This window comes from Prionailurus viverrinus, chromosome B4 (genome assembly GCF_022837055.1).
Source record: "Prionailurus viverrinus isolate Anna chromosome B4, UM_Priviv_1.0, whole genome shotgun sequence".
NCBI lineage: Eukaryota > Metazoa > Chordata > Mammalia > Carnivora > Felidae > Prionailurus > Prionailurus viverrinus.
Window position 1 is genome coordinate 134755071 of NC_062567.1, and position 24548 is coordinate 134779618.

At 58.0% G+C, this 24548-nt stretch overlaps 1 protein-coding gene across 3 annotated transcripts in view; it reads left to right on the top strand.

Moving 5' to 3' along the window:
• Nucleotides 1-24548, top strand: part of ARHGAP8 (Rho GTPase activating protein 8) — a 65077-nt gene that overhangs the window by 36197 nt on the left and 4332 nt on the right. For all 3 annotated transcript variants that reach the window (XM_047865912.1, XM_047865913.1, XM_047865911.1), the window contains 6 exons: nucleotides 48-134; nucleotides 3769-3867; nucleotides 4989-5099; nucleotides 19112-19185; nucleotides 21747-21824; nucleotides 22582-22710. In XM_047865912.1, the coding sequence (XP_047721868.1) occupies nucleotides 48-134; nucleotides 3769-3867; nucleotides 4989-5099; nucleotides 19112-19185; nucleotides 21747-21824; nucleotides 22582-22710 (578 nt within the window). The remainder of the gene's footprint in view (nucleotides 1-47; nucleotides 135-3768; nucleotides 3868-4988; nucleotides 5100-19111; nucleotides 19186-21746; nucleotides 21825-22581; nucleotides 22711-24548) is intronic.

Below are 24548 nucleotides of genomic sequence, written 5' to 3' on the forward strand. Positions count from 1 at the left end.
GGCGCGGGCTGTAGCGCTCTGAAGTCCTCCCACGCTTCCCTCCCCAGGTACAAAAAGAACTTGAAGGCGCTGTATGTCGTGCACCCCACCAACTTCATCAAAGTCCTGTGGACCATCTTCAAACCCCTCATCAGGTACGTGGTGCTCTAGGCGAGGACCTCACCGGGGCAGGAGGCTGCATCCCATGGGGCGGGGGGGACGGCTCTCCCTCTGTGGCACCGTGGCGGTCTCGTCCCTGGGGCACCCGTGTCTGGGGCACTCTGCCCGCCCCACGGCTGTGGCGGGTCACAACCGCTGACGGTCACGAATAGGACGCCAGCTTATGACAGCTGCGAGCTTTGTACCTGGCGTTTTATTATTATTATTATTATTATTATTTTAATGTGTATTTATTTATTTATTTATTTATTTTAATTTTTTTTTTAACGTTTATTTATTTTTGAGACAGAGAGAGATAGAGCATGAACGGGGGAGGGTCAGAGATATGGAGACACAGAATCTGAAACAGGCTCCAGGCTCTGAGCTGTCAGCAAAGAGCCTGATGCGGGGCTTGAACTCACGGACCGTGAGATCATGACCTGAGCCGAAGTCGGCCGCTTAACCGACTGAGCCACCCAGGCGCCCCATTAATGTGTATTTATTTTTTGAGAAAGAGAGAGAGAAACAGAACAGGAGCAGGGGAGGGGCAGAGAGAGAGGGAGACACAGAATCCAAAGCAGACTCTCTAGGCTCCTAGCTGTCAGCACAGAGCCCGACGCGGGGCTCGAACCCACGGACCGCGAGATCATGACCTGAGCTGAGGTCAGACGCCTAATCAACTGAGCCACCCAGGTGACCCTGTACCTGGTATTTTAAATCCCGCCCTGGCCTGAGCACCTACTTCATGCATCTGTGTTGGGGGTCCCCAGTACCACCTCGGGTTTCATGATTCACTACAAGGACTCCCAAAACTCAGACCAGTGCTCGTTCAGAGAGCGTGGCCCGTGTGGCCCTGTCATTGGGGCCGGCTGCGGTTCCCAGATCTGCAGGTGCCACTGGGACCATGCCTGGAAGGGCAGCCATGAGTCTGTTCCCGTTTAAGGTGGGGAGAGATTTCTGAGGCCAGAGTTCCTTTCGTTTCAGGAGGATTCCCACGCAGTCAGTGTTCCCACCTGGCTGCCTGTGCCGCAGCCACACACGCACCTGTTGGGACGGTGGGATTTCGTTCGTCCGTTCCGTTGTTTAGCCGGGACCGGCATGCCCGTCCCTAGCTGATGTGGTGAGAAAGCCAGTGCCCGTTACCCCAGTGCCCGAGAAGACCGCTCAGATGTTCTCCTGCTCCTGGGTGCTGTCACTCACCTTAGAAAAGCCCTGAGAGTTCTAGAAACCTCTCCAGTTCTTGGGGGAAAACCCCTCTCCCACTCTGTAGTGCGGCAGCCCAGAGGCTGCGGTGGTTCTGGAGCTCAGGCTTGACTTGCCCCGCCTCTGATCACCTGTTCCTCTGCACAAGACATGCAGCCTCCCTCTGCCTTAATTTCCCCGGGAGACAGACTGCGGCTGTACTGATCCTGTCGCAACAATGTATTGACGGAATGTTTAGAACAGGGCCTGCCTGGCAATAGCCAGTGCTCAATGTTTGCTGCTAGCATTTGCCCAGCCCCTACCTCCTGACTCATTTTTAAAAAAAATTTTTTAACGTTTATGTATTATTGAGAGACAGACACAGAGCGTGAGCAGCGGAGGGGCAGAGACGGGGCGGGGTGGGGGGGGGAGGCACAGAATCCAAAGCAGGCTCCAGGCTCTGAGCCATTAGCACAGACCCCGACACAGGGCTCGAACCCACGAACCATTAGATCATGGCCTGAGCCGAAGCCGGTCGCCTAACCGACTGAGCCACCCAGGCGCCCCCTGACTCATTTTTTAAAAAAAAACCTTTTTATTATCCTTTTGTGATTACTTTAATTACAATTTCTTACGCACCGTACGTGCATAGCACCCCAAAACAATCCTATGACATCAGCTGTGTTTTCCCTCTTCCCAAGGAGAGGAGGTTAATGCTCAGAGATTAAGCAGCTTGCCTGAGGTCACACCGTGAGTAATGGCTCAGCTGGGATTCCCTGTATGGCTCTGCCCCTTATCCTGCCTCAGGCATGGACATAAGCAGGTGCCAGGAGAGAACCTCAGGACTGAGGGTTGGAGACCCCGGAGCCGGGACTGGGCTCTGGCTGTGTGGCCTTGGGCAGCTGCTTGACCTCTCTGAGCCTTGAAGTCCTCATTTGAAAATGAGGAGGACAAGTCCAGAGGCTCTCCAGAGCCCATGAACAGGAGTTTCCCTGGGTCCAGCCCCTACCTCCTGACTCAGACCTCTGGAGGTGGGGCCTGGTGATTGAATTCCCTTGCCTGGACTGCCCCGGGGTCTTTCCAGGTACGAGAGGCAGGAAGCATCTGCCCTCCAGAGCCTGGGGACCAGCAAATGCTAGAGGGGGTCAGGCAGAAACAGAGCGAAAGTGGGGGGCGCTCCTGCACGGGCAGTGTGGGTTGGCACCAGAGGCCTCCCTGCAGCTTGGAAGCTCTCTGTCCCCCCACCCACAGGCGGTTCATGGGAGATGGTCAGGCCCCCTCGGCCCTTAGGGGCAGGTGGCTGGGGTCTGGGCACTCGGTCTGATTCCCACTCATCCACTAGGGGGAGCCGGCGCACTCGGCTCGGCCTCCCGCGGGCTCTGGGCTCCAGCCTGCCTTCCGGTAGAACAGCTCAGCTTCGGTGAGAGAAGGGAAAGAAAGATTCTAGAAGTTTGCTGGGCTCTGGATGGCCAGCGTGGAGCCTGCGGCGGCCAACACGGTGTCCCGCGCTTGAAGATTTGTCAAGAGGGCACATCTGCTGAGTGTTCTGACCACACACACAGAGCAAAGGGATGCCCAGGAGAGCTTGGTAGACAACGGATATGCTTGGTCCCTCGATCGTGGTGATGGCATCGCGGTGTGTGCCTGCGTCCACGTTCCCCGCGTTGTGCACGTGAGATCCGTGCAGTTTTGTGGACGCCGGCTGCACTTCAGTAGAGCCGCGGCAGGGGACAGGTGGTGGCGGCCTGCCAGGAGCAGGGCCGGGCCGGGCATGTGGCTTCTCACCCGCCGGATCCTGTTCTGCGCCCGCCGTGCAGCTCAGGAAACGGGCGCGTTACTGACGGCAGCCAGGTGCCGGTGCCCACCAGGTGTCGGCCAGTGGGCATTCGCCTGCCTGGTCTCGCTCGGGGGGAGGACCCGTTTCCGAGGGAGGACTGAGGCGCTGGGCGGGTGGATTTGGGGGGGGGGGGATGTTGTCTCCGTGATGCTCGCTCCGGTGTGGCCTCTTGGGGGCCACCGTCCTGGAGAGAAACCAGTGTCTCTCTTGGTCCCTGCCCCCGACGGGAGCCTGGAAGAGGGAGGGGTGCCCAAAAGGGAAGCTGCCGCCAAGCGGGAACCGCAGGCCCTCTGGGCCCCTCCCTGCATCTCCCGGATCTGTGCAGATTCACTCACGGCAGCTTCACATTGGAGGCAACTATTTATTTTCATGCAGATGAGTCGCTCAAGAGTGTTTGGCGCATCCGAGATCTTATGAAAGCGAAACCTCTGCAGACGTGCGCTGCTTCCGTTATGGCCCGGTTTTCTCTGGCGTCAGCACTTAACGTTCACTTAATACGGAAAACGCCCGCATTGTTCTTCCTCGGCTGCCGCCACCGCCCCTCCCCCCGGGCCCCTGGCCTCTCTGGTGCCACCTAATCGGTTTTTGTTGTCTTGCTTCTGCCCTTCCAGTCATAAGTTTGGGAGAAAAGTCATCTATTTCAACTATTTGAGTGAGCTGCGCGAACACCTCAAATACGGCCAGCTGATCGTCCCCCCCGAGGTCCTGCGGTGAGTCAGACCCTCTTCCGACAGCCGGGGAGAACACCTCCGTGGTTCCACGGGCCTCCGTCCAGTCCCGCCAGCGTGGAAGGCTTACTTTCCAAACGTGCGCCCAGCGGATCCGGCCCGGAAATCTGCGGCGTCAACAAAGATGCCGGCTGCTGACGCAGAGAAACGAGGCTGCGGGAGGCCGTTGGCGGGACGGGAGGTTATTCTCTCCCCGCGTCGCAAACTGATTTTAAAAACTAAGCCGTGATCGTAGCTGCAGTTTGCTGCCTTGGTATTTGACATTTTTGCTTTTGAGCAGAGAATTAGGGGAATTTCTCGGGTGTGTGGAATGAAGCGACCCGAGGCAATGGCAGGTGCTCTGGAAACCAGCACCCCCCCCCCGCCCCCCCCGCCGTGGCTTCTGCTGAAACCCTATTAGTGCGTCTGTCACTTCATTTTATGTGGGTCTGTGGTCTCTCCCGTGGGGTCAGGGGAGCAGAGGAAGGCATGTGGCCGGTTGGCCCCACGGCCAGCACAGGGGCTGGTCTCTAAGTCCCTGCCAGGCACCCTCTGCCCTTTGCAGTCCCCACTCCGGGGGCTCGCTGAGGGAGCAGGGTCCTCGCCAAGCCGCATCGAGGTGGGCAGCCTTGCAGGGGCAGGGGAGATGTTAGCTCTTCTGGGCGCCAGGTCACGTGCCGGAAGTCGGGCACACAGAGCGGTGTAGGGAGTGACCCTGCCCTTGGAATGCTCCCACGCGGTGGGGACCACAAGTCCCTGAGAACAACTAGGGAGGGGACTATCAGGGAGAGCTTCCAGGAGGAGGTGACTGCTGAAGTGAGTGTCCAGGGGACAGGAAAGGCTGGGAAAGGGTGTGTCCAGCAGAGACGTGGGTGAAATGTTGGCCAAGGGTTGGCAGGTGAGGTTGGACGTGTGCTGGGGTGGGATGAAGGCCCAGGACGGCGGGGGGATTGTGGGGGCGGGGCGGGGTGGGGTGGGGGCGCATGCACACGCGCACACAGCTGCACACATGTGAGGTGGTGGTGCGGCACGTGGGCCCAGAAGCGTGAGGCTCGGGGCACCCGGCCCGTGGCCCGAGGCTCCTCCCCCGCGAGCTGAGCGCCGCGCCTCTGCTGTGTCCGCAGATACGACGAGAAGCTCCGGAACCTGCACAGGGGCCAGGTCCCCGCTTCCGCCAAGACGCCGCCACCGCGGCCCCCTCTGCCCACCCAGCAGTTTGGCGTCAGTCTGCAATAGTAAGTGAGCCGGTCCGCGGCCTGCTCGTTTCCTCGGTGGGACCGTGGGACACTCCCACGCCCCAGAGAGGTCGTCCCCAGACCCGTGCCTTCCGCAGCCCAGCTTACCCTGCGGAGAATGCGAAAGGCGCCCTTTCCCTGCAGCGCCCCCCCCCCCCAGCCGTGCCGCGCGCGCCCCCCCCCCCCCCCGCCGTGCCGCGCGCGCCCCCCCCCCCCCCCGCCGTGCCGCGCGCGCCCCCCCCCCCCGCCGTGCCGCGCGCGCGCCCCCCCCCGCCGTGCCGCGCGCGCGCCCCCCCCCCCCGCCGTGCCGCGCGCGCGCGCGTCCCCCCCCCCCCGCCCGCCGTGCCGCGCGCGCGCGCCCCCCCCGCCGTGCCGCGCGCCCCCGCCGTGCCCCGCCAAGATCCGGTGGCGGCGAGCAGAGCTCTCGTCGCCGCTGCTGGGTGCTGCTCGCAGGCTGCGGTGGCTCCCGGCTGCCAGGCCACAGCCGGACACGTGCCACCTCCCCGGAGTGCAGCGTGGTCTTGTTCTTTGCTTTGGCCAGCGAGCCGGCGCCACGGTGGGGCAGGCCACGTCGGGAGGGGAGTTTGGGAGCCACTAAGCGAGTTGGTGTCGTGGCCGGAGTGACCGCTGCGTGCCTCCCGCTGACGCCCACGCGGAGCACGAGGGAGCAACGCGCTCCTGTCGGGTCTAAGCCGCCGAGCAGGGAGTGTTCGTGTCACAAAGTGTCCTGCCCTTCCTGGCTGATCTCACCCCTTCTTAGCCACGCGACCCTGAACTCACTCCCCACCTCAGCTTGTTTGCTTGTTTCTGGAGTGAGTGAGGTGGATGACGTGAGCTTAGGCCTTTGACGCCCCCTCCCAAAAGGGTTCCGGGCCAGCTTCCTCTCTCCGGAGACTCCTTCGGAGGCACCTCCTCCAGGAAGCCTTCCTTGATGCTCTGGGCCGTATCCAGGGCCCTCCTGCATCACCACCCCACCCGAGCAGGCTGCCCCGGGAGCCTCTCCGGATATTTCCCCCGCTTGGCAACAAGTGCCTTGGCCGTGCTCGCGTGCTCTGCTTCGGGCGGTTGGCCAGGCACTCGGGTACCTGGGATGACGGAGGACAAAGGAGACGTTTTATCCCGCGGCCCCGCCGGGCGGTCGGGTCTGGTCTACACCACGTGTAGGAAGACCAGGGTCTGCAGGGTGGGGGTGGGGCCCGGAGAGCAGTGTGCTGGGTCGGAAGGTGGCATGTAGTGTGCTTCCCACGCAAAAAGCTGATGACCTTTAAGATCCACAGTGGGGCTCGATGAGGTTTGGAGGGATGAGAACGGAGACTCTTGGGGTGGTGTCCTGGCTGGGGCACTGGGGGGTGCCTGCGTGCTGCCTCGTACCTGTCACTTGTCTCTCCCGAGGCATCTGGGCACAAGGACCCTTCAGTGTTCCCTCTTACGGGCTCCGGGGCCACAGGGGAGACAGACGCTGGGGACCCCCTCTTTCTTCTTGGCCTAGAGTGAAGGGGGTAGGATGTGGTGGGAAGCATGATGGCGTCCGGGGACGTCAGTGTCCTGATCCTGAGCCCATGGCGGTGTCACCTTACATGGTGAAAGAAACTGCAGGTGTGACTCGGGGAAGGATCGTGGGACGGGGAGGGAATGATCCCGGATCATCCAGGCAGCCCCGGTGCCATCACAAGGGTCTGTCTGAGTCAGAGAAGAGGCCTGAGGACAGAAGCGGAGGTTGGAGTGACATGGGACCTCGAGCCAGGGGATGCAGGCCGCCCTTTGGAGCTGGGAAAGACAAGGAACAGATCGTCCCTTAGAGCTTCTGTAAAACTGCAGCCGTGTTGACCTGTTTTACCTTCTGACACCCCCGTAAGTGCAGGATGGGAAGGTTCTGTGGTTTTGAACTACGGAGTTTGTAGCGATTAGTTTATAGGAGGTGTAGGAAATGACTGTGGGTCAGGGAGAGGTGTGTGGGGGGAGGAGGTACCTGGGGGGGCCTGGGAGAAGGAGTTGAGGGCGGGGCTGATAAGGGGGTGGGAGTCGGCACCTCGGGTGTGTCACCACAGCTAAAGGAAGGCCCTGCCTTCCAGAACTTTCTGCGATGATAGACATGGTCCTCACTGCCAGGTTGTGGCTGTTGAGCACTCAAAATGTGGCTAGTGCAGTTGAGGCACTGAATTTCTAACTTTATTTAATTTTAACTGATGTAAAAGTTTTTTTAATGTTTATCTATTTTGAGAGAGTGTGTGCATGTGTGGGCATGAGCAGGGGAGGGGCAGAGAGAGAGAGAGAGAGAGAGAGAGAGAGAGAGAGAATCCCAAGCAGGCTCCACACTGTCCGTGCAGAGCCGGATGTAGGGCTCAAACCCACAAGTCCTGAGATCATGACGTGAGCCGAAACCAAGAGTCAGACGCTCAACCGACCGTGTCACCCAGGTGGCCCCAACTGATGTGCCCCCCTCCCGCTGCCACGCTGGACAGCTCAGCTCTAGACCTTTGGGGTCTCACCGCTGCCTCCCCTTCCCAGACACGCACACAGGTGGGGTCTCCCTGGAGAGCTATTTTGTAAGCACTTAGCAAACGCAGCATATGTTGACCTACAGTGTTCCCGAATGTATCCGGAACAAAAATTTACCAAAGTTTCCTTCTTTACCCGCTGTCAATATGTACTGGAGTGACCTGCTCCCGCCCGTGGGTATGGCCCCGGCACCCCTGCGGCCCGCCTGGGAAGGCGGCACTGGCCGATGCAGTGACGGCGGGCCCCTCTGGGGGCGCTGGTGAGAAGGGGCCCCCGGGCGGGCCCAGGCTCCAGGATTTTCAGGCCTGAGGCTTCTGCTGTCTGTGTCTCCGCCTTCGGCCTGGCCTGTGTATCCGTTGCTTCCGTCATCAGTCCCTTTGTCTGACGACTCTAGTGATGCCTTTCAGATGGCCGATTTCGTTGTTCCAAACCACTTCTGTCTTATATTGTCTAATAATAAAACTTTATTTATTTCAAGTTTATTTATTCTGAGAGAGGGAGAAAGAGCATGTGAGCGGGGTAGGGGCAGAGAGAGAGAGGGAGAGAGAGAATCCCAAGCTGGGTCCGTGCTGGCGGGGCCCGATGTGGGGCTCAAACTCACAAACCTCGAAATCATGATCCGAGGGGAAACCAAGAGTCGGACCTTAACCGACTGAGCGCCCCAGGCGCCCCTGTGTAATAAAGCTTTAAAAATGAAAGACGAAACACCTCTAACTCGTGGATTTCTATAGCTATGTCTCTGAGCACAGTATGGGGGAGTCACCCTGGGACCCCTGTCTTGAGCAGGTGTCTTTCAGGGTGCGTTGACAGAGTTTGAACTCCAGAGATGTCCGTTACCAGATCGAAGACAGGTATTAGAAATGCCTTTATAAAGGTCTTGGTTCATTCCTGTTCTGGGGCCAGTTTTAACTGTAAAAATCAGTTCCTTGTCTTTTTTTTAACGCCCAACGTGGGGTTCGAACTCACAGCCCCAAGATCAAGAGTCATATGCTCTGCCCACTGAGCCTGCCAGGTGCCCCGGTTCCTTGTATCTTTAGGGAGTGCTGAGTCTCACTGGACAACCTTTGGAAAGCGTCGTGTGTGCCACTTTGAGAGATAATCCATGCGATTGCCTCCTTAAATTAATATTTTATGCCCTTTCGTTGCAAATGACTACAATAAAACGGCAATAAACATATTAAATAGAGTACCAAATATGTAATTTGTTTGGACTGTGAATGAATGAAAGTCATTAAAATTCATCACCAAATCCTATTCACAAATGTTAATTTGCTGAGTTAAGTTCAGAAGCACACAACAGAAAGCTGTCACCTTAGAACAAGCTAATTAAGTTAACGTATCAAGGGGGACGTCAGAGACTCGAGGGATCTTTGGCCCTTGCCATCGCTGAAGAGAGAAAATGCATGTGGGCACTTAGTACGGCTCTATCTGGGCAGATACGGGGTAGTGGAAAGAGGGAGGGCCTCCTCAGGGCAGAGGGGGGATGCAGGTCCCAGCTTTGGGAAGTCAGGCTGGTTAACTTAAGCAACCCCAGTTTCTCTCCCTGTGACTGGAGGTGAAACCATGCCCTCCCCACCTCCAGGGCCCGGGGGGGGGGGGGGGCATAACAACAGGGTGTGTGGACCACGTGAACCCGTTCCTGCTGCCAGGCTTGCCTGCCGTTAGTCCTCCTTCATAGTCTCCTCCTTCAGGAAGCCTTCCCGGATGACTCCACGCACACAAGGACCGTTTGTTAAAGACAGCATTCTTTCCACCACTGAATTGCCTTGGCATCCTTGTCAAAAATCAGTGGCCCATCGCCTGGGTGGCTCAGTCGGTTGAGCGTCCGACTTCAGCTCAGGTCATGATCTCGCGGTCCGTGAGTTCGAGCCCCGCATCGGGCTCCGTGCTGACCGCTCGGAACCTGGAGCCTGCTTCGGATTCTGTGTCTCTCCCTCTCTCTGCCCCTCCCCTGCTCACTCTCTGTCTCTCTCTCTGTCTCAAAAATAAAACATTAAAAAAAATGTGTTTTTAAAAAGAAATGCAATTGATTTTTGTCAGCTGATCTTATATCCTACTGCCTAAGTGAAATCATCTATTCGTTCTTATGGACGTTTTGTGATTTTTTTGTTAAGTATTTTCCACATCCAAGACCCTGTCGTCTGTAAATAGAGATAGTTTCACCTCTTCCTCTTCATCCGGGGTGCCTTTCACTTCCTTTTCCTGCCTGATTGCACTGGCCGGACCTCCAGTGCTGGGAAGGAGTGGGGTGAGCACACATCCTTGTGTTTGCCTCTTCTTACCGGGAAGTGGCTACGTTTTTCAGCGTTAAGTATGATATTAGCTGTGGGTTTTTCATAGATGCTTTTTATCCGGCTGAGGAAAAGCCCTTGTGTTCCGGGCTCATTGAGCGGTGGGTTTTGTTTTGTTTTTTTCCTATGAAGGGATGTGAGATTCGGTCATGTGCTTTTTTTGCCTTTATGGAGACGATGACAGAGGCTTTGTCCTTTATTCTAATAACATGGTGGTTACATTGATCAATTTTTATGTTGCACGAACCTTGCATCCTTGGGATAAATCGCATGTGTTCGTGGTGGATAATCTCTTTCTACGTAGCTGGATTTGCTTTGCTGGTACCTTGTGGATGATTTGGTGTCTGTGTTCGTAAGAACTGATCTGCGGTCACCTCATACGGCAATGTCTTTGGCTTTTCTTCGTGGGACGCTTTAAAATGACAGTTCAGTGTCTTCACGCGTCATACCTTCTCAGATCTTACATTCCTTCTTGAGTCACTTGCGATAGTTTGCGTCTTGGGATTAGAGTTCACAGCTTCGTTCATCACACGCTGGTTCTTAGTAGCGATAACGTTACTCACCTTGCCGCCACCGCACAAAAGTCGTCCCCTGTCCCTTCTCCCCTCTGTGTCGTTATGGGCACACCAACTAGGTCTTAATTTTGTGCCCACTGGCACACATTTGTAATTCTTGCATCTGCTGTGTGGCCTTTTAAGTCGGAAAAGAGGGGGAGAAAGAGGCGCTAACGGTCACACCCGTAAACTCTTTTATAAAAGAGATTCCCGGTGGCATTTCCTTCACCTGTGTGCTCCGTCCTGCACGTACAGGTGAAGCAGGTGGGCAGGTGGGAGAAGAGAGGGGTGGGGGGCTTCCAGACTCGGGGGGGCAAGCGGGTGGGTCCCCCTGCCCACACCTCTCCTGCTGCTTCCGCACCTGCAGGAAGTGGGATGTGGGGGCGACGGAGGCAGAGGTCCCCTTTGGGCCGTTCGTTAATGAGCAGGACCACGTGACTCCCAGCTGCTCCTCCCCCAGAGCGGACGGTTCCAGCTGACCCAGCGGCCACTTGCACGAGGAAGGGAGTCAGGGGTGCCCGGCTTTCTCTTCTCTTTCCCTGCGTGCCCGGGAACACCCGTCTTTGGTCTCCTGCACCGTGTGGCTGTCCGGAGAGCAGAAGCCACCGTCCTTGGGAAGGGCCGCCGGGGTGGGGGCCGGGCCGGGCCTCCTTGGGCTCTGCTCCTAAGTCGTGTGCCAGCCTGACTTGCCAGGACCCCCCCCGCCCCACGGGGAGTTTTGGGGGCTGGTCTTGCGAACGATACAAAACTTGCCAGTTCCTCCTCCACCTCCCACAGAGGCCAGCTGTGCAGGGGTGGGGGCACAGTCCCACCAGACCCCCACCCCGGGATGCAAGGCTGTGGTCTGCTCCGGCTACAAGGCCTTGGGAGTCCGATTCTCACTTGAACCCTTAGGCCGTGTGACTTCCGGTGAAACGATTTGCCTCTCTGAGCCGGCTTTGTCTTCTGTCGCCACGCGGGCACGGCGATGGAGCCAGCAGGCCTGGCGGCACGCCGGCGCACCCTCGGCCCCCTGCACGCGGCGGGCGTCCACATGCACTGCCGGGTTCCGTGGGCGCCCGGGACCTCCCGGCCGCCTTTGTGGCCCAGCGAGGCGTTCCTGGAACCGGGAGGGGCCAAGAGGTCAATGACCACGTCAGAGGGTGGGGAGAGCCCGGGTCCCCAGCCTGGCCGGCCGGCTGCTCCTCCCGCTCCGTCCCTCCCGTGGCTACAAAGCTACAGCCTGCCCTCACTCGTGTGCCTCTCACCTGCAAAACCAGGGCAGGAACCTGCTGATCGCTCCCAACTTGTCCCCCGCGGGGAGGGGCTACGAGCAAGGATTACGTGCCGAGAACCCCCGGTGCCCTCTGGGGCCGGATGGTTGGCCGGGAGCACACGGTGCTGACCCAGGAATAGCGCTCTGCCGCGGAGAGCCCCCCACCCGCCTGCCGCACGCACCTTGGAACTTTTGTTCAGGCTGTGGGTCTAGTAATCCGTGCGTCCTTGGGGAGACCTGGCCCTGGCCTTGGCCCGCACACATGGGGGTGCACAGGGAGGGACCCGGTGAGAAAGGATTCGCTGCTGCCCTGGGTGTCCCCTCCCAGCCAGGTAGCACCTTTTATCCAGAGCCCCTGGGGCGGTTGTCATCCTCTGCACTGACCCAGTCCACTGAGCAAGCCCCTCTCTGAGCCAGTGGGTGGGCGATGGGAGGGAGGAGAAATCCACGACGTGGGTTTCTGTGCTGCCGAGAGCGGTCATCGAATCCCAGGGGATGAGTTGCTCCGCGGCTCACCACGAGAGGCCCGAGGCCCGGCTGGAGGTCTGTGCGCCTTGAGGGCACGGGGGAGGAGGCGTGCTTGGCTGGGGGCCCTGCAACTTCGGGCACTCCCCTTCTGGGACCTCAGTGTCTCACGATCTTACAGGCCCCTCCCCACCCTGGAAGTCTGCTTTAGAAAAAGGAAATGTGGGGGCGCCTGGGTGGCAGCTCAGTGGGTTAAGCGTCTGACTTCGGCTCAGGTCACGATCTCGTGGTCCGTGAGTTCGAGCCCCACGTCGGGCTCTGTGCTGACAGCTCGGAGTCTGGAGCCTGTTTCGGATTCTGTGTCTCCCTCTCTCTCTCTGCCCCTCCCGCACTTGCACTCTGTCTCTCTCTGTCTCAAAAATAAATAAACATTCAAAAAAATTTAAAAAAAAGAAAGAAATGTGAGCTAAGCTGCAGGCAAGGGTCTTTGGGTAGCTCATCAGCGTCGGCCCGTTTGACAGGTCTCAGCAGGGCCCCCTCCCCAAGAACGTTCACTACGCCAGGCTTTGGAATCAGCAGACCCAGGCCCCCTAGCTGTGTGACCCCGGGCAAGTCACTGCAGCGTCCTGGGCCCGCTGCCTGGTCCGACATGGGCTGCCCGCGTGTGGCCTGGGACGTCACTCAGCCCCTAGAGCTCCGTTGATTTCGATCATTGGTACATTTGACTCGTAGCTGAACGCAGGCCTCTGTGTCGCTCAGTATTTACTCTTTGCAGCTGGGAGGAGGGCACCAGCATCTTTGGTTTCCAGTGGGGGAAACAGAGGCTGGGGAAGCTAGGAGCCTGGCCTGAGTCACCCGCCTCCTGAGGGCAGGGCCAGGACTTGCACTGCTCTGGCTCCCAAAGGAAGCAGGAGGAGGAAGACAGCCACCCGTCCGCCACGTTCCTCTCTCCCTGGGGACGCAGAGAGGGGACCGCCTGGGTCCCAGGCCACCACGTCCCTCTCAGGGGGACACGGGAGGCCAAGTCAGAGGTGGGGGGGAGGGCCCGCCCGCATTCCCGTGGCAACACGACTCGCGTCATGGGGACCGCTTGGCCGGCCGAATGTTGCTTTGTGTCCCCGACATACAGCTCCGGCAAAGAGAAACCACTAAGAAACCACCTTTCCGTAGAGAGCAGGACACGCAAAGGCCTGTTAGTGCCGTTGGCAAAGTTTTTGTGGTTGTTCACGTGGGCCACGTGTTTGGGAGTCCTCTGTAAACCCTGGGGTCAGAGGAAGAGCAGAACTGGTGTTGCATCCCCCCGAGGAATCGCGGCGGAAGGACCGCACGCTTTTGGTTTTGTTTAATTTTCTTTAATGTTTAATTATTTTTAAGAGAGAGAGAGAGAGTGTGTGTGTGTGTGTGTGAGTGGGGGAGGGGCAGAGAGAGAGGGAGACACAGAATCCGAAGCAGCTCCAGGCTCCGAACTGTCAGCACAGAGCCCGACGTGGGGCTCGAACCCACAAGCCGCAAGATCGTGACCAGAGCCGAAGTCGGATGCTCAACCAACAGAGCCCCCCAGGCGCCCCTGACAACAGCACATCTGAGTTGGGCCCGGGCCTGCCTCCAGTTGGGCCGCCTTGGGGCTCTGGGGCCTCTCCCAGCATCCACAGCCCATCTCGAATTGGGGCCAATGAAATCACAACGGAAACTAAACGGACAAGATACGGGAGCAGGGCTTGTGGGCTCAGACGCGTGGCTCATCCCCGGCTGCGCGTTCTGGACAGTCTTCCGTTACCTGCTGTCACGACAGCCCCCCTCCCCCGGCACTTAGCAGCCTCAAACAGCCACCGTTTTGTTACGCGTCCTGATTTCTGGGGGCCGGGAATTTGGGCAGAGCCCAGCTAGGCAAGTGTGCTCAGGGGGGCGCTGCCAGAGGTCGCTCCGTGGCGTCCAGTGGTGGCCCTGCTGCTCCTCTGGAGGGCCCGGGGTCCGAGGCGCCGCCTCAGTGCTGGCACGCGTTAGGGAAGGCTGGGCTCAGCTGGGACACGGCCTCCCCACCAGACATGCCCAGGGTGGCCCCCTTCTTACGGGCCAGCTCGCGGTTTCTGGCAGGGGTTCCTGGCACCACGGTGGAAACTGCCAGAGTCTTCAGGCCGAGGCCCGGAAACCGGCCGGTCGCTTCTGCTGTATTCTCTTGGTCAAAACAGCTTTCTTTTCTGGGTTCTGGGCTCGTGGCTCCGTCCCCCACCTTCAAAGTGCTCTGCTCTGACCTCTGCCTCTGTTGCCACATCTGCTCTGAGTCTGGGCCTCCCTTGGGCTTATGTGGGACGGTCCATGGTAATCTCCCCACATGGTGCTGGGGGACAGCGGACACAGAGCCTGTGCTCTTTGGAGAGGAGCAAGGAGGCCTTCTTGGAGGAGGAGGCTTTTGGGCTGGGCCTGGAAAGAGAAATAGGGAGAGTGTACTTGCAGCAGGGAGGGCGCAGGGTGTGCTGTGAGCCAGCTCGGAGGCCTGAGACCCTGAGACGCGGGAAAGACTGGGTGTCGGTGGTGAGTTTCCTTTTGCCCACAGCGTCCAAGGCGGGACGGGTAACGGTGCCGCGTGCCCCGTGTGAGTGCCATCCAGGCCGCGAGGCTATGTGGGTGGGATGGCGGTGGCAGGGGGGTCCCCGCTGCCTTCTCTGGCCCCGAGAGAGGACAAGAGGAGGTGGCCTGCTAGGGGGGCAGTGTGCCAGTGCCTTAGCGGGGAGGGGGGTCCGAGGGTGACCAGAATTTCTGTGCATTTCCTGTAGCATCCACTTAAGCGTCCACGGTCAGGACTCTGGCCCCAGTTTTAGTTTAATTTTCCGTTTTACAATTGTTACGCCTTTTTTTTGTTGTTGTTTTGAATTTTTCAAGTTTATTAGAGAGAGAGAGAAAGCACGAGTTGGGGAGAGGCAGAGAGAGAGAGGGAAAGAGAGAATCCCCAGCAGGCTCCGCACTGTCAGAGCGGAGCCCGATGCGGGGCTCGAACTCATGAAGTGTGAGATCGCGACCCGAGCCAATGCCAGACGCTCAACCGATGGAGCCACCCAGGCGCCCCAGCAATCGTTACGTCTTTGGACGGCGTGACGTCATTTGCTCCGTAAGTCACATTCACTGAATGGTTTTTGGAGTACCGGGGCCTGTCCCACGGCTTTGCTGGTGTTAAGCACTCTGGCGGGCAGGTCCGATGATCGTCCCATTTAACAGAAGAGGAAATAGAGGCATGGGTGTGGGGGCAGGTCGAGGGGTGTATCTGGGCCTCTCAGCTTCGGCGGCAGAACCAGGATTTGGCCTCGGGAGGTCAGATACCAGAGCCCGCGCTTTTGGTTCCCGTCCGGCTGCCTGTGTATCTCGGTGGTGGCCCCCCTGCGCCGGGCTAAGCGCGTGCCCTTAGTGGATGCTCGCCGCCCCGTCTCTGCTCTTGCCCGTCTGCGACTTACATCTGCGTAGTGGTTCTCATACTGTGCTCAGAGGCTGGCTTCCGGAACCTGCCTGTCTGGGTTCGGATCCCGGCCCCGCTCCCGTTTCGTCGAGTGGCTCAACCTCTCAGAGCCTGAGTTTCCTCATCTGAGTTCCAGCCACTCTGATGATGGCACCCGGAGAGCTCCGGGGCAGATGAGGAAGGAAGCAGCCTGGGGTGGTTTCGGTGAAAATCGTCACGGGTGGAGCCCAGCTCCAGCGAGGCTGGAAGCCCAGATGATACCCCTTCGGCCCTGGCTACCTTCAGCCTGCGTCCCGCTGTGATGGGAATGCATGCCAGTGGCTGCATTTTAACGCGCATTTTGGTGGCAGGGGGTGCTGTTACTCTGCACACGTATCTCCGGGAATCAGGGACAGAGCGCTGCGTTTGCCCCCGGGCCCTCCCGGGGGTCATGGTCATGATCTTGTGGTTTGTGGGTTCGAGCCCCGCGTCGGGCTGTGTGCTGACAGTGCAGAGCCTGCTTGGGATTCTCTCTCTTTCTCTCTCTGTCCCTCCCCTGCTCGTGCTCTTTCTCTCTCTCTCAAAAATAAATAAAGTTGAAAGAAAGGAAGGAAGGAAGGAAGGAAGGAAGGAAGGAAAGGGAAAAAAGAAAGAAAAAGAAAGAAAGCAAAAGAAAGAGAAAGAAAGAAAAGAAAAGAAAAGAAAAGAAAAGAAAAGAAAAGAAAAGAAAAAAAAGAAACGAAACGAAACTCCTCTCCCTGGGATGCCTTGTTCACTGTCTTGTCCGCCCGGTCCCTGTCGGAATCAAACGAAACGTCGAATATGCAAGTGCACGGCAAGGACGATGCTGTGTATTTGTTGAGGTGACTGATTTTTCCAGAAGAGCTGGGGGTTGCTGAACTTTGGGCTGTTCTCAGGGAGCCAAGGCAGGAGGCTGAGGTCCATGTTTGTGTGTTAGGATTGGAGGCGTAGACCTGCCGCATTCCCGTCCCCGTCTCCCCAGGGGTCTTACTTGACGACGGAACACAGTGAGACCCGGGGGAACTAGGGACCGCGGCCAGGCGTGTGGCCACCTCCCTGCCCCCGGAAACCCTTTCACAATAAATCGGTGACTTCTGCTTCTTGCCGTGACAGAGTCATGGAACAAACTGACCGTCCTGCCCGAACGTAGAGAAACACACAAGCCCTATCATGATAGGTGTTTTCAGACACCAGGCAGCATGCAGCAGGGGGCCGTGATTCCAGAGAGAAAGGAAATGAACAGAGCAGACCCTCCGACTCCCCCGGCTCACTGCCCGGGGGATGTTTCCAGGCTGCGGAGCAGGGAGAAGCCAGACAGGCTCCAGTGCTCTTGCCGAAGTGGGGTAACGGAGTTCAGAGTTCGGGGGCTCTGGGTGGGTGACCTTGTGGGACAGAGTTCCGGGGGGGGGGCTGCACAGAGAGTTCTCCACAGACTGTCCCCTCAAGTCTTTGAATGTTTAAACTGTCTATATATAAAAGGAAATTAAAGTATCACCGGAAAACAGTAGGGCCCCGAAGCTATTGGAGCTGACACAGGGCTGGGCGTGGTAAGTGTCCTCCTAACTTAAAGTGGAGACGTCAGCACTTAAGGCTTTGGGTGCTGTTTCTGTCTTAGCCGTTGAGCTACATTAGCCTTAGTCTGAAGACTGCTTGAGAGCCCCCCCTTGCAAAATTCAAAGCGATCCTTGAGAGGCTCTACCTGTTCCCAAATGACTTGATGCAAGACAGAACAAAGTTCATCTCCGTTCAAAAGAATACCAAACACAAACACACAAACCCCAGCAACGAACAGTGTAAAGTTTCCAAAGAAAAATTACAAGTTGGGGCGCCTGGGTGGCGCAGTCGGTTAAGCGTCCGACTTCAGCCAGGTCACGATCTCGCGGTCCGTGAGTTCGAGCCCCGCGTCAGGCTCTGGGCTGATGGCTCGGAGCCCGGAGCCTGTTTCCGATTCTGTGTCTCCCTCTCTCTCTGCCCCTCCCCCGTTCATGCTCTGTCTCTCTCTGTCCCAAAAATAAATGTTGAAAAAAAATTTTAAAAAGAAAAATTACAAGGTGGGAGCAGGGAAATGTGTTCTGTAACTAGGAGAAAAACCGATCAGGAGACACAGACCCAGCATATTCGTGTAGGTTTTCTAGAGAAACAGAACCAAGAAAGAGGATATTTATTATAAGGGATTGGCTCATGTGGTCATGGAGAAGTCCCAATACCTGCAAGCTGGTGACTCAGGAGGGTCACTGGGGTAGTTCCATCCTGAGTCCTAAAGAATAAAACAAAGTCAAGAAAAGAGAGAAAACGAGTAAAGAACAAATAGCAAGATGGTACATCTAAACCTAGCCATAGTGATAATTACATTAAACGTAAATGGCAAAAACATTCCAATTAAAAGAGATTCTCAGTTTGGATTAAAAAAAAGGAATCTCCTACTGATGTTTAAAATGTAAAACGATAAAACACTATAGATTAAAAGTAAAAGGGTAGAACAAGATCTGCCATGCAGCCACCAACCAAAAGAAAATTGGAGTGGCTGTACTAATATCAGGCCAAGCAGGACAAGAAATAACCCCAGGGACAAAGAGGGGCGTTGCGTAATAAGACATAATCCTAAAAAGTTACAGACTGGTAACAGAGCTTTAAAATCCACGAGGGAAAACGTGTGTCTGTTTCTCCCTCGGTTCTACCACTTGAACACAATCGGCCAAACTAACCTAGCGGACGTTTAGAGGACTTGCCCCCAAAGAACCACAAAACACATGCTCTTCTCAGCTACGACGTCGCAGAGCAGGGCTCCAGCAGGCGCGTCTGACTACAGAGCGTTTCCCCCTCCATCCAACCGTCTCCCAAATGTGCTGCCTTCCGGGCAAGAGCGTTCAGCACGTGAGAAAGAGAAAAACAAAACGTTTCCCGCGGGAGCCCAGCGGGGCCGTAGAATGCTCACGGTGGGCGGCTGTGACTTCACATCCTCTCTGCCGTCTGGGGTGGTGTATTCGTGGCTGTGTTTTAAAGTTGCCTTGTGTATCAATTCTCTACCAAATGGACACGGTAAGAGGCTGGGTCTTACCAGCCTGAGGCAGCACGTTAGGTTTCCATCAGGCATGTTGTTTGATTGGTCAGCATATGGTCCAGGTTTCCCGGATCTGCCCTCACGGCCAAATCTGCTCGTGCCTCTGGTCCTCCTCTGTGCATTTCCCCCCTGTCTGGAATGCTCCCCGCCCCCCGGCTTTGGTCCTCCACAAGCTCCTACTCATAACTCAAAACCTAGCTCAGAAGTGGCCCCACGTGAAGCCATCCCGTTCCCCAGGTCTCCCCTGTATCATGGTGGAGCCCTCAGCTGCTGCCCTGGTGTATTATTTCTGCCTCTCTTTTGGCCACCAGAACACCTACCCTCTGAGCACCGAGTCTGCGTCTGTCCCTGTGTGGCTCCTCGGTCCTGTGTGTACACAGAGATGTGGAGAAGACCTGTCACCTCCAGCTAAAAACTGTTTTCTTTTCTTTTCCCTCAGCCTCAAGGACAAAAATCAAGGTGAACTCATCCCTCCTGTGCTGAGATTCACAGTGACATACCTAAGAGAGAAAGGTAAGTGAGAGCTGGCTTCAGCCAGGGGTGTGAGGGCCTCTGGGAGGCCCATCTCGTGTCCCGGGCACCGTGCAGACCGGGGACTTGGAGGGGCTGGGCCTCGTGCGGGAAGGGTGACCAGCACGGGATGGACTCAGGCACACAGAATGTCTGGGTTTGCATCCCGGCTCTACTGTGTACTTGCTGTGTGACCTTGGGCAGTTACTTACCTTCTCTGGGCCTCTGATTCCTCATCTGCCCCATGGGGTTCATGACAGTGCCTGATTCATGGGGTTGCTCTGGGGCCTAAATGAGATGATACATGTAAAGCTCTCCGTGAAGACACCCCTTTGATATGATAGATAGCTTGGTCTGCAGGTGCTGTCACCAGTGGGGTGGGCGCGCTCGGTGATCAGAGGGGGTGCGCCTTGTGGCTCCTCCAGGACTCCTGCCTGAGGCCAGAGTTCCCAGATCCACGGGGAAAGTGTGGACCCTGACAGGAGCATAGTTCTCTGGGCGAACAGGCTGCTGGGGGGGGGGGGGGGGTGGCCCCCTGCAGGCAGGTGCCGCAGGGTGCGGGGGGGGGGGGGGCGCGTCCGACGAGCCGTGGGAGCGTCATTGCTGGGGGCCCTGGGGGCCTTTTACCTGGCGCGCCCTCGGAACTGCATGTCCTAATGCTAGAAAGTTCTATGAGCTGGCGCCTCTCTAGCCGGAGGATCTGATTGTCGCTTAGAATGGTCTCTACTTTGGCAAGAAGTCCTTCGCGGCACCTCCCGTTCTGTTCCGTATTTCGGGAGCAGAGAGAAGATAGTGCGTAAGACCAGGTGTCAGAAACCGGGAGAGGGAGTGTCTCCCTTTTTAACGTATCAGGTCCTTTATTTATGAAAAAATAAAAAACCCAGCTCCAAGTGGGAACTCAGTATTGTATTTGTTGAATGAATGCACGATCGAACATGTACCCTTTGGGCACCTCCCCGTATCCAGCCCTGATTGAGGTGCCGGGGTTGCCATGGTAACGGCACTCCTCCCCCCCCCCCCCCACCAGCTGCCGTTCTGGGGGCTCACGGTTGCAACCGAGAGGACTCCATTGCGATTTCCTCTGTAAAGCTGTTCCCACGGGTCAGAAGTCCAGGCACACGGGGGCCGGGCTGCTCAGGGTCTCGCAAAGCGAAACTCAAGGTATCCCGCCAGGCTGCGCTCCTTTCCGGAGGCTCTGGGGAAGAATCCGCTTCCACCTTCATTCAGTTTGTTGGCCAAATTCAGTTCTTTGCAGAGATGCCTGTGTGTCCTTGGTGGCTGTCGGCCAGAGGCCTCTTTCTCTTCCTAGAGGCTGCACACTTTCCTTTCCGTGCGGCCCCCTCCACCAACAGAGACCTTCCCACCTATCGAGTCCGGCCTCCATGCGTCAAATCTCTGTAGCCAGGAAGAACCGGGTCCCTTTTAAAAGTCTTGCCTGATTAGGTCAGGCCCACCGAAGACGATCTCCGTATCTTAAGGTCCGCTTCTTGGGCCTGAATCCTGTCTGCAGAGTCCCTTCCCTGTGGCGCCTAGATTAGTGTTTGGATACCGGGCAGAATGAGTGTGCCTCACGGGGTCCGGGACTTTGGGAGCCACCTCAGAAATTTTCTACTACAATCTGTCAGGAAAAAAAAGAGAGGGACCAGCCACCCACGCAGAGGGGACAGCGCGTGCAAAGGCCGGGAGGAGCAAGGAGCATGGGGCAGACTGGAGGCCGGAGGAGGGGGCCGAGGGGCAGTGGGGCAGGAGAGGCCGGACTGTGCAGGCCCGTGGGAAGTCCCCGTGGGAAGCTGCCCGGTGAAGACCAGCAAGGTCCGTGCACAGGCTGCTCAGACCTGGATATGTTCGTTGAATAGACCCAGCTTCAGAAGGGAGAAGAGGCTGGGGAGGGAGCCCAGTGCTCCCTGTATTTGCCGCGTCCGGAAAGGTAGCTTCTAGCTGCTCGCGGCAGTAGCCCAGTAGAGCACTTTCTAGGTGTCTCCTACGTCAGGTGACCCCATTTTTAATTTTACTTAATTTTTGCTAATTAAACGTAAATTTAAACCATGACGTATGGCCAGTGGCTGCCATACTGGGCGGGTCACCTTGTCGATGCAGCTGCGGGACTAAGCGGAAGCAGTGTGCATGGAGGCCACCCGGGTGCTTGAACATGTGCCATATCCAGCCTCGTCGATTCTTTCTGCAGCCCTCAGAGGCAGGGGCTCAGGGCCTTACTCTGTAGACGGGGTGGCTGAGCTCAGAGAGGCTACGTGCTTTCGCTGTGGTCACACAGCGGGATGAGACAGACTTGGGCTGGACTCCAGGTCTGTCTGACTTGGTTCTCTCTTCCCAGGGGCCACAAAAGTAGGCAGTCAGGTGGGGTTGGGAGTTTGGAAGTTTGAGGAATAAATAAAGGTGGGGATCGCGGGTGGTGGGCGTCGGGGGGGAGGGGGGGGATGAACCAGGCTGGAGAGCATTCCCTGGCAGCCACGGGAGGGGGACGCGTGGGCAGGAGGAGTCGTGGAATGTTCCAGAAACCCAGTGCGCTAGGACCTGTGAGGTGCCTGGAGGCTCTCTCTCCTTAGGACTCCGCACTGAGGGCCTGTTCCGGAGATCGGCCAGTGTCCACACCATCCGCGAGATTCAGCGGTTGTACAATCAAGGTGAGTCTGTCCCCACAGAGACCCCTGACCCTGGGCCTCCCGCCTGCCCGGCCTGCACAGCCCTCCGCGGCTGCGGAGCCCCCAGGCCCAAGGTAGCGTGGCTCCCGCCCCCACCCAACCCCCGGCGTAGCCCAGGGCCGGGCAGCTGCCCAGGCGAGGCCTGCGCCCGGAGCCCCGGCCCTCGGCAGGTGGCCGCACGCTGCCGTTGTGCCTTGAGGGCTTCTCCCGTCGTTGCGGGTGACAGGTGGTCTGAAACGTTCCACGGAGTCTCCATTCGGCAGCCCCTCCAGCGGGCCCGGCACCGCTTTCTCGGCTGCCTGTGGCGACACCCGCAGGTCGGGAGGCCGTGTCAGAGCTGAGCACCCTACAGCGACACTGCTGAGGCGGCTAGCTCTGCTCACGCCCCCGCACGCCCTCCTCATTCCTCTCCCTCGTACGGTTCGCCCGTCCGGTGACAGGGCTGGCGCGGGGCGTGTGTGGACTGGCCGTCCTCAGGCCCGTGCGCCGAGCACCTGCATCTGAGGCGGGGCCGACCCACACGGCGGGGGGACTGGGGGCACTCCCCAGACTCGGCCAGGTGCCCCAGAGGGCCGAGGGGGGCACGGTAGCAGCACCCCCCGGGTCCAGCAGGCGACAGGGTCATGCCCGGCGAAAGGTCTCCCCCTTGGGAGTTCTAAAGCCGTTTGCGTTGGGGCCCATCATGAAGCGGGACTCTGCGGCCCCGTCAGGACTCAGACTTGCGACATTCTGTGTCCAGGGAAGCCCGTGAACTTTGACGACTATGGGGACGTCCACATCCCTGCCGTGATCCTGAAGACCTTCCTGCGAGAGCTTCCCCAGCCGCTGCTGACCTTCACGGCCTATGAGCAGATTCTCGGGATCACCAGTGGGTAGCTGCCCCGGGGGGGGCCCGCCGAGGGCCAGTCTGGGGGTTGGGGGGAGGGGCTGCCGGCCTCTTCTTGTTGCCGTCCGGCCCCGTGGACAAGTGTCAGTGGCCGGGCCGGGCCACCACCGTCCGTGGGTGGGGGCAGGGGTTGTCGGGTGCAGCTGGGGCGACAGGCAGCGTGGCAGAGGGCGTCTCTGGGTTCGGGGTGCACGGCCCGGTCCAAGGGCCGCCTCCAGGCCCTCCCTGCCCTGCTCTGGGGGAGCCCCCCACCTCCAGCACCCCAACTTCTGTGTCTAGAAGGGGGGTGGAGGCTGGTGGGGGGCAGAGGCCCCGAACCCCCTCTTCGAGCGGTTACCGTAGAAAGCTTGCAGTTAGAAATCCCTCCTCTGCCCTTTGGGATGTGAATCTTCTACACCCAGAACTGTGTCAGGGACCCCAGAGCCGGCTCTGAGATGTAGACGTTCAAGGAGACCCCAGTGTCCCGGGACGGTGGGGGCCTAACCCAGCCTGCACCGCTGACCCCGTCCCAGGACACGAGCAGCGTGTTTCTCCCATGAGCACACCCGGATAACTACCCCCTCCCTGACTCTGCTCAGGGCCCCCCCACCCCCTGCACCCCTCCCTGTGCCCTCATTCTCCCTCCAAAATACCAGTCACCTCAGCCATTCGGCCGTGTCGGGCCGTCCCTCGTGCAGTGGTTATTACCGAACACGCACGTTCCTCTTTGACTGGCACCTGCTTGCCACGGCCCGTGCGGGGTAGTTGCGGACGGGAGGGGAGTGAGCTGGTAGGCCCTGCTCGCCAGGAGCGCTCAGGCTGGCCGCAGGGACAGGCGTGTCGTTGAACCGGGTGTGGCAGGGTGATGTGGCTGCAGTGCGTCTGGCACTTAACTGGAAGGAAAGCAGGGAAAGGCCTGCTGGGCCGGAGGTGAAGGCTTGTCAGGGTGTCTGAGGTTCCCAGACGTCCCCAGGCATCAGAACCCCCGGAGGGTGCATTAAAACATGGGTCACTGGGCCCCACCCCGGAGACTCCATAGGTGTGGGCAGTGGCCCAAGGATCTGCATTTCTAACTGGATCCTGGGAGATGCTGATGGTCTGGGTTTTGTGCCATGGAATGCCTAGCTCAGCGGGGTTGAGGCACGACCCATGGGTAGAGATGTGGCCATGGAAAGCACAAATGTCTTAGGGGCAAAGCTCATCCTGTGCACCAGGGAGTGGGGCTGGGCTGGGCAGCTGCTGAGAATTTTTAAAAAATTATATTATGAGAGGGCTCCTGGGTGGCTCAGTTAAGTGTCTAACTCTTGATTTTGGCTCAGGTCATGATCTCACGGTTCGTGAGTTCAAGCCCTGCATCGGGCTCTGTGCTGCCAGCACAGAGATGCTTGGGATTCTCTCCCCAGCCCCCTCAAAATAAGTAAATAAACTTTAGGGGTGCCTGGGGGGCTCAGTCGGTTGAGCGTCCGACTTCGGCTCAGGTCATGATCTCACAGTTTGTGAGTTCGAGCCCCTTGTGCTGACGGCTCAGAGCCTGGAGCCTGCTTTGGATTCTGTGTCTCCTTCTCTCTCTCTGCCCCTCCCCTGCTCACACACTGTCTCTTCTCTGTCTCAAAAATAAGTAAATGTTAGAAAAAAATTTTGTTAAATAAAAAATAAATAAACTTTAAAATATAAAAATTAAAAAAAAAATAATAAATTCTATTTTGATGGAAATAACACCAGCACATAGCGTAGGAAACAAACAAAAGCCCCAAAGTCCACAGCAGTGACACGGGAGTCCCTGCCCACCCCCACGCTCCCACACGGGCACGTACCCCGACGGGGGCTCCGTGGGCACCTGC